This window comes from Malus domestica, chromosome 05, assembly GCF_042453785.1.
Source record: "Malus domestica chromosome 05, GDT2T_hap1".
Lineage (NCBI taxonomy): Eukaryota > Viridiplantae > Streptophyta > Magnoliopsida > Rosales > Rosaceae > Malus > Malus domestica.
Window position 1 is genome coordinate 12,816,398 of NC_091665.1, and position 15,965 is coordinate 12,832,362.

Below are 15,965 nucleotides of genomic sequence, written 5' to 3' on the forward strand. Positions count from 1 at the left end.
CGACTTTAGCTTGAAGAGCAACCCTCTTTCCTTCCTTCTTTCGTTGCTTCGCACTAAGTGCAAGAGGGGTGTCATTCTGTGTGTTGTGGCTTCCTTCGCTCCCCATGTTGGAGAGGGATGCCTGGTCAAAATAGAGTGTACGAATGGTGGAAACCAGCTTGACAAAGCTGAAGAGAATGGGAATAAGTGTCGTTCCCACAGACGGTGCCAAATGTTAATGCACAAAATCAGTGAGGACTTTGGTACAACAGAAAGTGTTAAGTTTGGAACCTTCGCTAGATTGCTTCGGTTAGTAGTGTGGATAAGTATGTAAATGGATAGGGACAGGGAAGCAAACACAAGATGTACGTGGTTCACCCAGATTGGCTACGTCCACGGAGTAAAGGAGTTCTCATTAATTGTGAAGGGTTTACACAAGTACATAGGTTCAAGCTCTCGTTTAATGAGTACTAGTGAATGATTTAGTACAAATGACATTAGGAAATATTGTGAGAGAATGATCTCTATTTATAGAAGAGAGTTTCTAGTTTCATTCTAACATTGACATGTGTCGTGTTATGATTGGCTTTTGATGTTGACACATGTCATGCTATGATTGGCTTCTGATGTCGACACGTGTCGCGTTGTGATTGGCCTCTGATGTTGACACGTGTCGTGCTATGATTGGCTTCTGATGTCGACGTGTCGCGTTGTGATTGGCCTCCTGGTTTGAGGGAAACTCTTTTGGGTCCTCGACGGTATAACGTTGACCGGTGCTCAGTAGTTTCGGGATTGATCAAGTATGGTACAAACAGTTATGATTTTTTCACTAGTGATTGAGTCGTTCTGTTCATTTGTGTATGGATTGTACAAACATGTGCGGAATGCCACTACGTTATGCACTATAATTATAGAGGGCTGCTTTAGTGTTTAGGTATACATACATTTTATATTTATTTAAATAAATTATTTTTCTCTTTATTACATTTTTTTATTGCAATTTAATTTTATTATTTTATTACAAAATTTTTAAAATAGAACAAAAAATTAAATTTAAAAAAGAATGTATTTTTCTTTTTGCACGACAAATACCTTCGTCTTGCAAAATTCTAGAGACTAACAAGGTTTCATTGTGCAAGAATAAAATGTCGTCGCGCAAAGTTTCGAGAGACGAATATTAGTCGTCCCACGTTTGTATCCTGGTATTTTGTGCGACGAACACATTCATTCCTAAAAATTTTGTGCAACGAAGGCTAAACTGTTGCGCCTCGTTCTTGCAACCAATGCTATTGTTCGTCACGCAAAGTCTTTCTTCACGATCTTTGCGCGACGAAGTTTCCGTCGTGCAAACGTTTGTACGACGAAAATACACTTTGCAGGACCAACTTTTGTTCGTCATGCAAATAGTTAAATGTAATAGTGATAATGATGCGTGATGCACACTGACAGATGGATAGCTGAGCCTTGATCATTGCTACATTTGGATTCAAAGCATGTAAATTGGCTTGCTCCAATTAGTTTGAAGAAAACCAGTAACAATATGCAAAAGGAAGAGATCATGAACAATTTATACATTTTTGAGCTAGTAATAATAATAATCACTAGAGATTTAGCCCACGCGTTACCGCGGGAATGTCAAATGTTTATATAGCAAGTAAAAACTACAGTAGTAAAGATCTCAAGCAGAGTTGATAATCTCATTAACGGGCACAAGCTCCTTACTTCACTTAGCAAGTTCACCGGCAAGGAGGGTATCGCTTGACATAATCCAATCCACATCATACCATGTTATGTCAAAGTTGGTCATAACATTCAGTCCCCGACATTTGATCGTAGATTCGTTGCTATGTCACAAGCCTCAACAACTTCTTCTTGAATGCCTGAAAGGTTATAGATTAAAGATAACCGAAAAAAAATTAGGATTTTATAGAAACTCATAAAAGCATGAGCACAAATTTCAAAGTTGGGAATAAGGTTCTAAAAGACGTTAGGCGCTAGTTGGGCGGTGGGTTGGGGCTTAGCGCCTAGGCGGACTAGGCGGATTTAAGTAAATTTATTATATTTCGTGTAAATAAGTGCTTGTTTATACTTAAAATATATATAATATCATCATAAACTACAAAATAGAATAACATATATACTATGAACCATTGGAACATAATGAAAATATGGAGAACAAGCATATAATGTGTGTTCATTTAAGTATTCAACAAATCTCTTACAATTTATTGAAAAAAATAAAATGCAAATGAAAGTTATCTATTTTCTGTCTAAGTGAGTCGCAACCTGGGTGTGTCTAGGCGGGCTATAGGGGTGCTTAGGCGAGCGTCTCAGCATGTATAGGTGCCCTTTCTTAATTTTCAAATGCCTAGGCATTAATCGGGACGGTGACTAGACATTTAGCGCCTAGGCAGCGCTAGGCGGGTATTTTTAGAACAGTGGTTGGGAAAGCATGGGAAGCCTTTGAAGGAACAATGTTAGCAAAAGCTTAGTGGGCAAGTCAAGTTGACCACCACAACCATATAGCAGTATCCATAACCTAGGTTGCACAGACACAGACACGAATACGGCGACAAGCAACATGGAGACACAGAGTATCACATCCCGGCCCGGGTCCTTACAACATCCTGGGCTCGACTCCGCATTAGCACGATATTGTCCACAGTGGGCCCTGACCACACATTCACGATTTTGTTTATATGAACTCACACGAGAACTTCCTAGTAGGTCACCCATCCTGGGAATGCTCTTGCGCGAACTAGCTTAACTTCAGAGTTCTGATGAAACCCGAAGCCAGTGAGCTCCCAAAAGGCCTCATTCTAGGTAGATATGAGAATATACATATAAGGCTTACATGATCCACTCCATTGGGCAATGTAGGATGTTACACAAAGACATGGCAAATCTCAAAAAACAATGACACAGATACAACTAGGACACGACGATTAAATTATAATAATTTATATATATATATATATATTACATATATTAAAAACCATACTAATTTTCCTCTATTATCCTTATCAAAAATTTTAAATATGCCCAATCCAAATACCCAATACCCAATTAAATTTTCAAAAGAAAAAATCAATTTTTTTTTTTTTGAAGAAAAATCAGAGCTTGTTGGTGGGGGGCAACAAATGTGGTGGAGCGAGAAAATAGAGGTTGGGCAACAGATGTGGTTAGAAAGTTGAGAGATTTTGGGGATTTGAAACCATTCAAATTCAAATTGTAGGGATTCTAGTGATCTTCACATCTTAACCATTTATTGTGCGATCAGAATTCATTTGACATTTTTATTTAAAATTAAACACAAATAGTATATGACAAAAATTGACAGCAAGATATACAATGAATGACTATGATGTGAGAATTTCTAGGATCCCCACAAAGTGGATCCGGAGAGAATCCGCTTCCAGATTTTAGAGAGTAAAGGCGGCTATCCTTTAGAAGAGAAGGGGATTATTTTATTTATTTTTTAGATGACTTGGCCCAAAGTGCAACGTTTTGGCTAAATTATTAAAAAATAAATACATAAACCCCCTTCTTTTATAAAGACAATGGTTTTAAGAGACAAGAGTGCTACAAAGACAACAATTTTAAGAGACAAGAGTGCTACAAAGATTGGCTTTTTAAAGTCATGAAATCATATCATTCTCTCTCTTTTTTTTTTTCCTACAATCTAAAAATAATGATAACATGCTTGAAGAATACACACAAAATGGACATTTTGTATTGTAAAAGTGAAAGTTTGAAAAATCACTCACTGAATGTCCCAAGATTCTTATTTCTAGCAAAGGTTAGTAAGGTGTATCCATTGCTAATAATTTATTTATGTTGAAAGGGAATGATTTCTAATTTATATAATTGCTGTGCAATTTATCCTAATTATGCAAGTTTATTTATCCATATACATGACACAAATAATCTAATTATTCCAGTTAGCAAGCTTTATTTATAGCCAATAGGCATATGATTTCTATATGTAATGTGGATGTATGCTTTTTTAGCTTTAGCTCATACTCGTGGCCTGAAATCCATCATTTAGTTTTGCTGTTTTCGCTTTTACTCATACAATAAACAAATGAATGATCAATTTAAAAAGAATGAGAATCACTTTATATGGTCTCTTTTCTTGTTACTAACTGTGAAACTATTAAGTATTTGTGGAGTTGGACTCCAGTGGAAACTGTTTATATATGTTGCTTAGTACGTACACACAGAGCACACACACACACACACAACTTGCATACATCAACACACACACACACAGAGCACACACACACAACTTGCATACATCAACACACACACACACAGAGTACATGGATACACAACGTGCACACACAGAGTGCGCACACACAAAATTAGCATACATCAACACACACACACACACACCCAAAATCAGCATACATGGACACACACACAGAGTACATACACACACCCACACACACAGAGTACATACATACGTACAGACGCATACACTTATAGACTATATACCTATCAATTGTTAGATTAAATTCAATGATGGTAGAACAAATATTAGATGAAATTCACACACACACACACACACACACACACACACACACATATCAAATCCACTCCAGTAAAAACACTGAGAACTAGCAGATGAAATTTATATCAAATCCACTTTATGATAACTATTAGAGATCAGAAGGTGTCAATCATATGAAGAAACAATAGTGAGAACGCAGAAAAGTTGAAATTTGAAAACCCCAAATTCTAATATCTATTCGAACCTAAAAATAATTTTTTCAACTGCACAGATCAATTATTGAAAAGTTTTTGAACCCAAAACAACGAAGTCGTTCATAACCCAATAATAATTTACCAAACAAAATCGAAGTCGTTCATGATCAGCAAAACAAAATTGAAGAAGAAAATCGTCAAATTCAAAATTTAAGAAGCAAATGAGAGCGAGTAGGACACAAATGAGGGCAACAGGACGAGGGTGAAGGAGTAGGACATCTCTCTCGCAAGACGCTCTTAGTATTACTGTGAAATTTAGGGGTCCTTGCTAAGAACTCTTAGCGAAGGAGTTTGTTTGAGCGAGTTCAGTTTTATCCCATTAAACGTAATCCCTCTGCCTACCAAACATGGGACTCAACTAAAGCTTAGCTAGTCCCACTTAGTACTGGTTTGGTACTAAAGTGTTTTTATAAAAAATGAGTATAAAACAAAACTGAGCTAAAAAATGTGTTTGGTAAACACTTAAAAACAACTTATTTTCACAGTTTTGGATGAAAAAAAGCTGAAAACGTAAAGTAGCAAAAATGAGCTTATTCTCACAGCATAGCAGAATCAATTTTTTTTCAAAGCACAACAATACCAAACCAGCCCTTAGTGAGGGTAAACAAATGAGTGATTATGGAATACAAGTCCACTGCCTTAACATCGATTACTTAAAAAAATCAATAAGGTTTCACATTGAATTAGTATACGCGTGTGGCAATTGACTCTTTTTATTTATTGTTTATTTTTTTATTAAAATATATTTTAAAAATAATGAACGTGCGAACCACTCACATTCCCACTATGTATTTTTTAGTGTGAATTTTTTTCTTTTTTGGTTGGAAATCCTTAATGGAAGAGGGATAATTTGGGTATTAAAAAATGGATTGCTGCCACTTAGTACAATTTAATGATATTTCTGTTCTATTGTATGTCAAGAGGTTTTATGTTAAAAAAAAATCTATTTAAAGTACATTATTATTAGCCTATTATTGTAAGATTGCTAGCCTTGGATGACCAGGGAAGTCTAACAAGACTTGGAAGCTCCGACCATCTTCTCTTCTCTTCTCTGAGAGAGAAAAAACATCCAGAACCCAAAATCTAGCTCTGCTATCGCCTCACACCTCCCAATTCCTTAGATCCTTCCCATTTCTCTCTCAAAACGATGCCGTCTCGGAGAAGAACGCTCTTAAAGGTCATCATCCTCGGCGACAGCGGGTCTGTCTCCCTCCGTCTCCTTCTCTTTTCGCTTGAATTATTTGTCCGTTTTAGGGTTTTATGTTTTGAAATTGGGCGGATCTTTCTGGATCTTACTTTACAGACTATGATCTGAACCCAAATGTTGGTCTCTTATTACAAGTTAGGAATTCAGTATTTTGTTTTTCTAAAAAGGAAAATTGGATGATGGGTAGTGATGAAATTGTTATATACTTGTTAGGATAAAGATTACTTTCTGTTTTTTTTGGTAAAATAAAGGGGTTTGTTTGATTTGTGATTTGCAGGGTGGGGAAGACTTCTTTGATGAATCAGTATCCTTTGGAAGCTTGGATGTTGAATTAGAGTACTTGGGTCATTTAATTTTGTATGTAATCCTTTGGTTGTTTAGTTGAAGTAATTTTGATTTAGTGGATTTTGGGTTTGCCCTTTAACAAGATTCGCATAGATATGTAAACAAGAAGTTTAGCAATCAGTACAAGGCGACAATCGGAGCTGATTTTTTGACAAAAGAAGTGCAGTTTGAAGACAGGCTCTTCACCTTACAGGTTTTTCTAGTTCTAATGCCTTTTTATTGGATTGGTACTGATTGGACAAATAGTGGCCTTTATAGATTCTCAGCTGATGCCTTTTTGGAAGTCAATTGAAAATATAACTTGTTAATTTTTGCGTGCGCGGGCTAGCATTTTTGCCCCTATATTTGTTACTACTTTCTCTACTGTCACTGTAGAGAAGGATTCACAAAAACTGCTTTGTTTCTGTCCATAAAGACTAGAAATCGCATTAATGATTAATCTGCGTTCACTATTGAGGAAGCTGAACTTTCACCCCTTTTTTTTTTAATATAGCAACCTGAACTTTCATTATGCCTTCATTCTCTCCCCTCTAACCGTTACAGTTGTTAAGATTTTCACACATTTTAAACTGTGTAGCCTTCCTGATAATTGTTGACTGCCATACGTTGTTCAATTATTCCTTTTCCTTCAAGTTTTTATGTGTTTAGGCGTCTGGTTTGGTTTTTATCTATCAACCAAATTAAGTTTCTGTATAGACAGGCTAATTGTAAATTGGTACCTCGCTCCCTCTTTCCCTCTCTCCCTCCCTTCCGCTTGCTCTCTTCCTCTAGTATATTGATTTCAGCAATATGAAAGGGTTTCAAGCTGTTCATTTATGGAAATCAAAGTATCAGAGATGAATGGATTGTTAATTGCTTGTTATCTTAATTAATCATTGTGAAACAAGGCGTCTTGTATGGCTATTGGGTGAAGATTGTAATCTAGGTAAATATGTTTGTTTTTAGCATAACCAATTGTTGTGATTTGGCTCGTCAAAATACCAAGGCCAATTAGGTAGGTTTTCAATTGGTGTTGGGAAAGGAGAAGAGGAATGTGCACAGGTTATTTCCCATAAGAATTGGGAAATCGGTTTTTCTTTGTGATCCCAATCAGTTTTGGATTATGAAATAAGTTAGTATTCCCTATTCTAAAAGGATTTAGGAATTCTACACCTGTTAGGCATGTAACCATCGATCTATGACTCTATGTACTATAAATAGCCTTGTTGGGGGCTGTTTATTCACATGATAAGCAGAGAGAATACAAGGGTAGAGAGCCAAGAGTGATAGAGAGATCTACAGCTAGGTTTTGGAGTTTAGCCTAAGTGTTTTCAATAAGTTCTTGTAACCGAGTTGTTATTCTTAATAATACAGGTGATTTCTCGAGAGAGATCAAACACGGAGTAGGCAAAGTTTGTTTACCTTGCTAAATTCTTTGTGTTTGTGTGTGGCATGTTTACTATAGTGTTCATATATTTGTATAGCATCATCTTATAAGTTTGCATAACACCGGAGACTATCGGTAAACAAGATCAACTAAGGGGAATTAAAATCAACACCAAGTAGAGTTCATGAAAAACAATCTAATCATGAGTTTAACTCGGGAGTGCTTGTTAAGGCCTAAGGCCTTAACCTCATACATTTTTCAGCGGCTAATTGTGTCTAACAGTCAGATCTTATTTGATTCGTTTTATTAGATCTGGGATACAGCTGGCCAAGAACGATTCCAAAGCCTTGGTGTAGCTTTTTACCGTGGTGCTGATTGCTGTGTTCTTGTGTATGATGTGAATTCAATGAAGTCATTTGATAACCTTAACAACTGGAGGGAAGAATTTCTCATTCAGGTGTCTTTGGTTTTTTTCCTCTCTTTCTTCCTCAAGAATTTCATTTCTTTCAAACTCTCTGTTAATGTCATTTTCTTTTTTGGATAACTTCCATTTCCATTTATTAATAAAAAGGAGCAGTTGAACTTATGATGACAAAATCTTCTACAGGCGAGTCCTTCAGATCCAGAAAATTTCCCATTTGTCGTTATTGGAAACAAGATTGATGTAGATGGTGGAAATAGTCGAGTGGTATGCATCTCTACTTGGAAAAGAAAAATCATCTTCTCTTTTTCTTACATGCACACACTTAGCTCTCACCCTTTCATGAACATATGATTTGCTATCCCATGTGCTTCAAGTCTACATGTCATTTTTTTGTTTATTCTCCAGGTTTCAGAGAAAAAGGCTCGAGCTTGGTGTGCATCAAAAGGAAATATTCCATACTATGAAACCTCTGCAAAGGAAGGCATTAATGTGGAAGAAGCTTTCCAGTGCATAGCAAAGGACGCTCTGAAGAGTGGGGAAGAGGAAGAAATGTAAGTTGAACCTGGAACCCTACGCTATGCACCTGCCATGCTCCCTTGTATTTTGATAATTCATTTCATTTGCTTTGCATCACAAGTTGAATCATCTTGTACTAGGCAATTATTTTCATTCGGAATTAAACTTTGAGGCAACATTACAGATCACCTGTTCAATTTAGTTGTTTTTCTTAGAACTTTGTTCAACATTCTCAAAATATAACAGCTGTCCCACTGACATATAACACGTCTCAAATAATCAAAATTGGTGTTGCATGATGTCCTTTAGTTTCAATCTTATGGTTCTGCGTGTGCTTTATTCTAGGAAACTTATGGTTAGTGTATATCATACATTTTACTTCATTCGCTAAATATTGGTATTAGCAAGTGACGATAGCTATACTGATTTTTACTTTTATTTTTTTGAGTATTACATAAATTCAACCGTTTGAGAGAGATAATTTTTCCATTGCTCATCTGTTGATATTGTTCTATTTTGTTTTTTTGCTTCATGTAGATACTTGCCGGATACCATTGATGTTGGAAGCAGCAATCAGCCAAGGTCAACCGGTTGCGAATGCTAAATATAGTACCCGAATTCTTTGCCAGTGAAAAATAAGTCATGTTTGGAAGTATATTTATCAGTATGTATGCGGTGACACTGTACATTAGTCTGTGTGGGAAACAAATTGCTCCCCATCAATGCTTTTTCAGCTAGGTTGTATGGCGCCCTTCTTCCCAAGTTGTGTTTGATCCGACCAGGTTACGTTTGATTTCATCCCATTGATGTCCAGTTATTGTTAGTACGGATACGGTATTACTTGTATTTTCAGGAAAATAATGCAGTTTTCATTAGTTGTAATGATTTTTACGGATTGATAAAACGTCTCTGGTTCGACAAGGCATTTCGAGTATTGAACACGGAGAAACTGCCCCAAAGCCAAGTAACCATGGTATCCCCTACTACAAGTTACTTACGGGCAAACTAGTAGCGGAACTGAAGCGCATATTTGACCATTGGATTTGATCCAACGGCTGAAACTAAGTGGCCGAGGATCGCGTTGGATCAAATCCAAACATGTATGTGTTGCAATCGAAAGCCCCTAGTAGTCGAGAAGAAAGGCAATTGCGCCTTTATGTACATTCCAATTGCTCCAAAATGTAACATGAGCAGCAGAATTTCAGGCAGAAATTAACTTGAATGTAAGCTTGCATAGGGTAGATAACAAACTCTGCAAATGCATATTTTGGTCTCCATATTACAATAAACAAGTCAAACGCTGTCAAGCCATAAGATATTAAACAAACTTTGCAACGCATTCACCAAATTGTTAGAAACTCAATTACATAAGGCTCACTGATAGAATTTCAAATTTGGCAGTTTACCTGAGTAAGATTTTAGGGCTGTCAGTGGAATCCTTTTTTTTTTTTTTCTTTGCTTAGCTTGTCACCTCGTACGGTTTCCATGGTTAGAGTTGAAATATCCAAAACAGAAGAAAGTGGATTACTGAAAATTACCCCGATAGGCCCTCGTCTGTTTTGTAAATGGGAGTATCGGCAGGCATGGGGAGAGGCTGTTTCAGTGTAGCAGAAGAGCAACCACCAATCTGCCCATCTCTAGCTCGCTCTTGGTACAAAAGATAATTGATGATGGCTGCAGAAGAATAATTAATATCTATTCACAAGTTCTCAGGTGTTTACTTGGACCCAACTGATGAAAGTTTGTCCTTTCTGGGAGGCCATATTGAACTTCCTGCCAATGTTGTGGCTGAAAATTGGTTTGACGGAGTCGGGGCAGCTGCCCCCATCGGTCTTGACATAGGTGGCCTTTGGGAAGTCATGCCTAGCGTGGGCCTTGGAACTGAGTTTGCAATATTCATGGCCATTCTATTGGCAGGAATTGATGATGGCATGCCTCTAGATGAACCTGGTACACCAAGGCGAGATGCAATTATCTGTGCCCGCTCATGGTAGAGCTTCTGTCTTGACCTGTCCAATTGCTCTCTTACCCTCATTACAACATGTTCCATCTCGTTAAAGAATCCTAATTTGGCGTCCAACTTATGCAACTGCAGTTAAACAGAAACCTTCAAAAAGTTAACTATAATTAATAGCAAACAAACAATAGGTAGGCATTTTGGCATTTGGTGTGACCTGCTTCTCCACCAACATTGCTGCAAGTTGTCGGGTTTGATCTTCTTCCTGTTCTGCTAGAAGCTTTGCCTTCACTGCAGCCGCTGACACTGCAGAAACTGCAGCAAGCTTTAGTTTATCAATTTTCTCACCCACCTTTGTCTCCATACTGTCATGTTTTTCTATTTTACCATCTTTAGTTTGATCGTCACCTGGAAAGTACAAACAAACAGGAGATCAGTAAATCACGGGCATTGAACTTGAAATTCATGAAACTCATGGACAAACTGTTTCCTTTTTTCAGCTGGTGTTACACAGTATTAATGATCCAACCAAAGCTGGCAAGCAGAAGAACCATTCCCAGATATCTAAAGAAAATTAAAAATAATTCCAGGATACGAGAGAGAAGAGTCAGAGACGTACTTGCTTCCTTTTCAACCACTGAATTTGATGTAACTGGTTGCTGAGGCTCATCCTTTTGTGGGGTCTGAGAATCACACACCATATCCACATCCTTTGGTACCTCTGTAGGTTCAGGCGGTTCTTCTGATTTGGCAGTAACCACTGGTTGAGGTCCATTTATTTCTGTAGCCAGAGAATTAGATACATCTACATCTTTTGTTGCCTCTTTAGATTGAGGAGGTTCCTCTACTGAATTCGACGTAATTGGCTGTTGAATCTCATTTTTTGTAGGGGGAGCTGAATCAGACATATCCACATCAGTTACTGGCTCTGTAGGTTCAGAAGGCTTTCCTGCTCGTCCTGATTCCTTCTCAGAACTTGTTTGATGCCCTGTCTCCACTTTTGAATCGGTTGTGTCCTCCACAGTAGTTGGTGATTCAACCCTTGGAAACTCTAACTTGTCTGAGTTCTTCAAATTTTCAGTTCCTACTTCCTCATCAGAAACTACGCCATCTTGTTCTTTTGCAGATTGCGACTTTTCTTCAGAAGAAGATTTTTCAAGTTTCTTGTCACTGCTATTATTTGATGAATCTTTATCTTCCAAACCTGAGGTGGAGTTATCCTCTTTCTGGCTTTTGTCTTCATTGACTTTGTCTTTCTGTGCTTCCACTTCAGCAGAAACACTGCAAAAACATCACTCACATCAGATAGAATATACAAAAACTGGTAGAGGATAAATTCTCCACAACAAATAGCATACCTATCAGGACCAGCATGTTCCTTACTGCCATTCGGTGGATCTTCCAAAATAAAGCAATGCCTTGCAGCCAGCGCAATACCACAACTGGCAGATATATATTTCAAAGAATTATGTGCTGAAGCAATAGCAGCATCAGGTCCCACCAAACGTGCTAGGAATGCTGCCTGTAAAAGAGTGGAACCTATAAGCAGTGACACATTAGCAATACCTGAACGCCAAAGTATGAGTTACATATTTGCTTATTGCAAGGTAATGCTTAAGCCCCAGGATATGAGCAAGTTTGGTAAACCGTAAATGACATCACATACATGCATGCACTCATACATTTACACATACAGTTATCATCCATATACTTAAACATGCATGACTGAAAATGAATAATACAATAGAAGATCAATTCAAACGCAGAAACAGGAAAAGGTTCATAGGTAACAAATTACAGTCAGTCAGTTATCTCAACGTTTGCCAATACGCAAGAAATTTCTCTGCACCTGATTTGATAGTTTGAAACATAATACAGAAAGCAATTGCAAAAATCACTAGGCACACTAAAGATATAAAATTAGTGTAAGTTGTTGCAATTTTCAAAAGAACGTTCCCTGATTAAGTATTTTTACCAGCAATGCACTGTTAAAGCTAAATTCAATTTGGCTAACCATGTGAAGTGTATGTCACAATGTTGGATCACTTCAGTTTATTTTAAAGCACTTATACACTAATATGTGAGTTAATAAACAACTTAAGTTACTCTTTTAGCTATTTATTTCTTTGTGGGACGTGTTCAACAGATTTACTTAGAGTCCTATGACCTAGAGATGCTCCATATACCCGCACATAAGCAGTCAGCTTACCAATGCCATGGCAGGGTTTCCCACTTTTGTAAATGAAAGTTGACCTTCAGGTGTTGGAGAATAACCAACAACTTCGAATGCTTCTTTAAGAGCCTTTAGTGCAAAATTCTCATCTGTTTCTTGATCAACTTTCAATTCACTGGTATCTTCCAATTTTGAAGTTTCCTGACCGTCTTTGACTTCATTTAAATCTTCTGGCTTTGAAGTATCCTGTCCAATGTTTACTTCAGTCACTTCTTTTGAAGTTTCAATCGGGAAAGTTTGGGGGTCACTCGCACTAACAGCAGTCTTATTCTCTGTTGCTTCAGAGGCACCTTTGGGGGCCGATAAATCATTTCCGGTTGAAGTTGGACATGCAGTCTCTTTGGCACTACCATCAAAACCATCGTCATAATCAAGAAAAGTGTCCTCAATTGGCATTTGAACAAAGTGCAGTATACATTGAGCTTTTGTTTTTGTTGCAACATGTTCAGCAATCTCATTCCAGTTTTCTTTATAAAGTTCTAATGCTTCAAGGAGAAGGAGAGTCTCCTGATCAGTCCAGTTCCCACCACTTACACTTGGAACTTCAGCAGGCTCCATAAGAATGAAATCTGACGAAGACATGCCAGAGTCGAATTTCCCATTATTAAAGCAATCAGTGCATAGATCAAAATCTGCCTGTTAAAATGAAAGTAATCAGCAAAAACAATAAAAGTACACAGGGAGTGGAAATATGAAGAAGATAATTTATATAATGATGACATCCATATCATCAAAAAGAAACTTCCATCGACATGACATGGAAACTATTCTAGATAGACTTCTTGTGGTGGAATGCCTTATAAATAACAGAAAGTTACTTTAAAACAATAGCAAAAAGTAATCACCAGGGAGTATTAACAATCTAATGTCAGCAGGTGATAGCTGCCAACTTCCCCGAGAATAAAATTATTGTGGACCTGACAACTGTGATCTGGAGAGATATAGCTTCATATAAACAATAGTTTGATCGCATAATAACCACACACTTCAGGCATACCAAATACGAAACAATGGAAGTTTGGCAAAATGACTTGTTTTTCTAACTAACAATAATCTTCGTGTTTAGGACCAACAGTTGGATAAAATGAAGGTTAGCAAGGTGTATAACCAAAAGCAAGCACAACTACAAAATTCATTAATAAAATCAACAATCGTTATAAAAGAACCAACCTGCTTCTGGCAATGGTAGCGCTTGCGTGAGCAATCAGCTGAACAAGAGTTGCAATGGTACTCAACAGCTGGCCCTTCAGGCCTAACCAACTCTTCAGCAATTGCAGAATCGGGAAACAACCCAGATAGCACTGTTGGGGTCGTTATATTAGTCTTGGGAACAACTGATGAGCGTGATTGTAATGCTTCAAAGTGATACAACTTATCAACCAAAGAATCCTTTTCAACCACTCCATCACCGTCGATGCTGGCCACAGAAGAACCTGTTGGTGGGAATGGGTGGAAATTAATCAAACCCCAATGGTCCAAAAATTCCATTATTTCTTGTCTAGCATCAAATTCTCCAACTTCAAGCTCCAACAAGTCCTTTAATTCAATAAATGTGCCCGGATTTGCGTTGAATTTCTTCATGATGCAATTACGTATCTCTAAGTATACGTCAGGAGTCCGAGTCACAGACTTCCCATTAAAGAAAGACGGCAACATTTGCTCCTCAATGGAGTGAACCTTTGTCCAAGAAAACCAACCTGGAAGCCGGAACAATAATCCAATCAAGATGCAAGTTTAAAAACACCAAAAAGGTTCCGCTCCACATAATCGAAACAATGTTTTAAGAACACAAATAATGCCTGCAGAATAAATTCATCGTAATGACTTTCGCCTGATGTATTTTCCCTAAGTACTTTCATTTAAACAACATTCTTCGTAAAGCTTCTAACAAGTTCAGCAACTGGAAATTTATCTCAGCCTCTCACTTTCACTAAACAAAAACTACATACTACACCAAATCGCAACCAAAACAACATGAAAGATTTAATTTTCACTCAATTCTAATCAAATTGTGCATAAGAAGCAAGAATTTTCACAATAGCCAAAGAGTCTCACCGCAATGACTAGGAACAACATGAGCATTGGCACTGCGAGATCTAATGGATTCAAACCCAGCCTCCATAGAAGCCTCCAGAGCCTCCAAATCGATCTCCCGTTTCACCAGCTCAGCCACCGCCTCCCCCACCGGGTCAGGCCGCTTGGCTTGCACCGCCGGCTTCGCAGCAGCCCCAGCTGATGAAGCCGAAGCGAGGCTGCTAGGGCCCTGACGGGCCCGGGTCAACGGGCCGTTGTGGATCGAAGTGTGAGAAAGCAAAGCCTTCTCGCGAGCGAAACGTTTGGATGGCGTCGATGAAGAGGTTGAGCCGCCGAGGCTGCTTGCCTTTCGCTTTTGGGCTCCGCCACGACGCCGAGTAGAAGACGGCTCGGCGGTTGGAGAGTCGGCATTTGACGGCGGCTGAGTTCCGGCAGCGTCGCGGCGTTTTTCTTCCATGGATTGATTGGGAGGGTTTGGTATGCGAATCTGGGTGTTTTGTTTTCGGACGCAGCACACCCAGATATACGCAGATGTGAAGTACTGCTGTAGAATGATACTGCACTCTCACTCTTCGTGCAGCACACCTTAGAGAAAAAGCTATTTTACCTGATTTTTTTTGTTTTTTTAATTTATAAAAGGCGACATTTTCTTTGAAACAGCCAAACAAGGCTTAAGTAGTGAAATTTTTAATTATGACGAAAACACGGATGATACACTATATGTTTTTATGTAAGTGGTGAAAATTTTAAAATTTTAAGTTATTAACTTTTTAACACACATATCCGATCATTTATATAGAAACACATGTGTGAACACGGAATTTTCCTGAAACGAAAGAGACAAGAACAACGTACACAAACAAATATTTGTATTTGATGATTTTGGGTTACAATCTCTCTCAAATTTGATCCTCTGATTCGATCTCCGTAAGGTGTTGATTTGTGGATGTGCGATTGATCCAAGGGCCGTCAAGGCTTGATCTTGGATGAACTGTTGGAAGTTTCTTCAAGGGGTCGTGGGCTTGATCTTTGAAGGTGGATTTGAGCGGATCTTCAAGGAGCCGTTGGGGCTTGATCTTGAGGATGAGTGTTTCTTCAAGGGCCGTTGAGGCTTGATCTTGAATAACGGTGATGAGC

The 15,965-nt window shown here is 38.1% G+C and overlaps 2 protein-coding genes across 2 annotated transcripts; one reads left to right on the forward strand and one right to left on the reverse strand.

Annotated features, from left to right (window-relative positions):
• Window positions 1-5,632: 5,632 nt before the first annotated feature.
• LOC114824790 (ras-related protein Rab7) lies at window positions 5,633-9,486 on the forward strand. Its single transcript, XM_029102042.2, has 7 exons — window positions 5,633-5,946; window positions 6,231-6,257; window positions 6,392-6,491; window positions 7,975-8,121; window positions 8,272-8,352; window positions 8,494-8,639; window positions 9,142-9,486. The coding sequence occupies exons 1-7, from the start codon at window positions 5,894-5,896 to the stop codon at window positions 9,206-9,208; spliced, it is 621 nt and encodes a 206-aa protein (XP_028957875.1). The 5' UTR covers window positions 5,633-5,893; the 3' UTR covers window positions 9,209-9,486.
• Window positions 9,487-9,816: 330 nt separating this feature from the next.
• Window positions 9,817-15,472, reverse strand: LOC114824789 (SWI/SNF complex subunit SWI3D-like). The gene is made up of 7 exons (XM_029102041.2): window positions 14,850-15,472; window positions 13,965-14,491; window positions 12,771-13,430; window positions 11,920-12,083; window positions 11,181-11,842; window positions 10,779-10,969; window positions 9,817-10,693 (listed from the first exon to the last, which is right to left on the reverse strand). Exons 1-7 carry the CDS (start codon window positions 15,283-15,285, stop codon window positions 10,322-10,324), a joined length of 3,012 nt encoding a protein of 1,003 aa, XP_028957874.1. The 5' UTR covers window positions 15,286-15,472; the 3' UTR covers window positions 9,817-10,321.
• Between the last annotated feature and the right edge of the window lie 493 nt (window positions 15,473-15,965).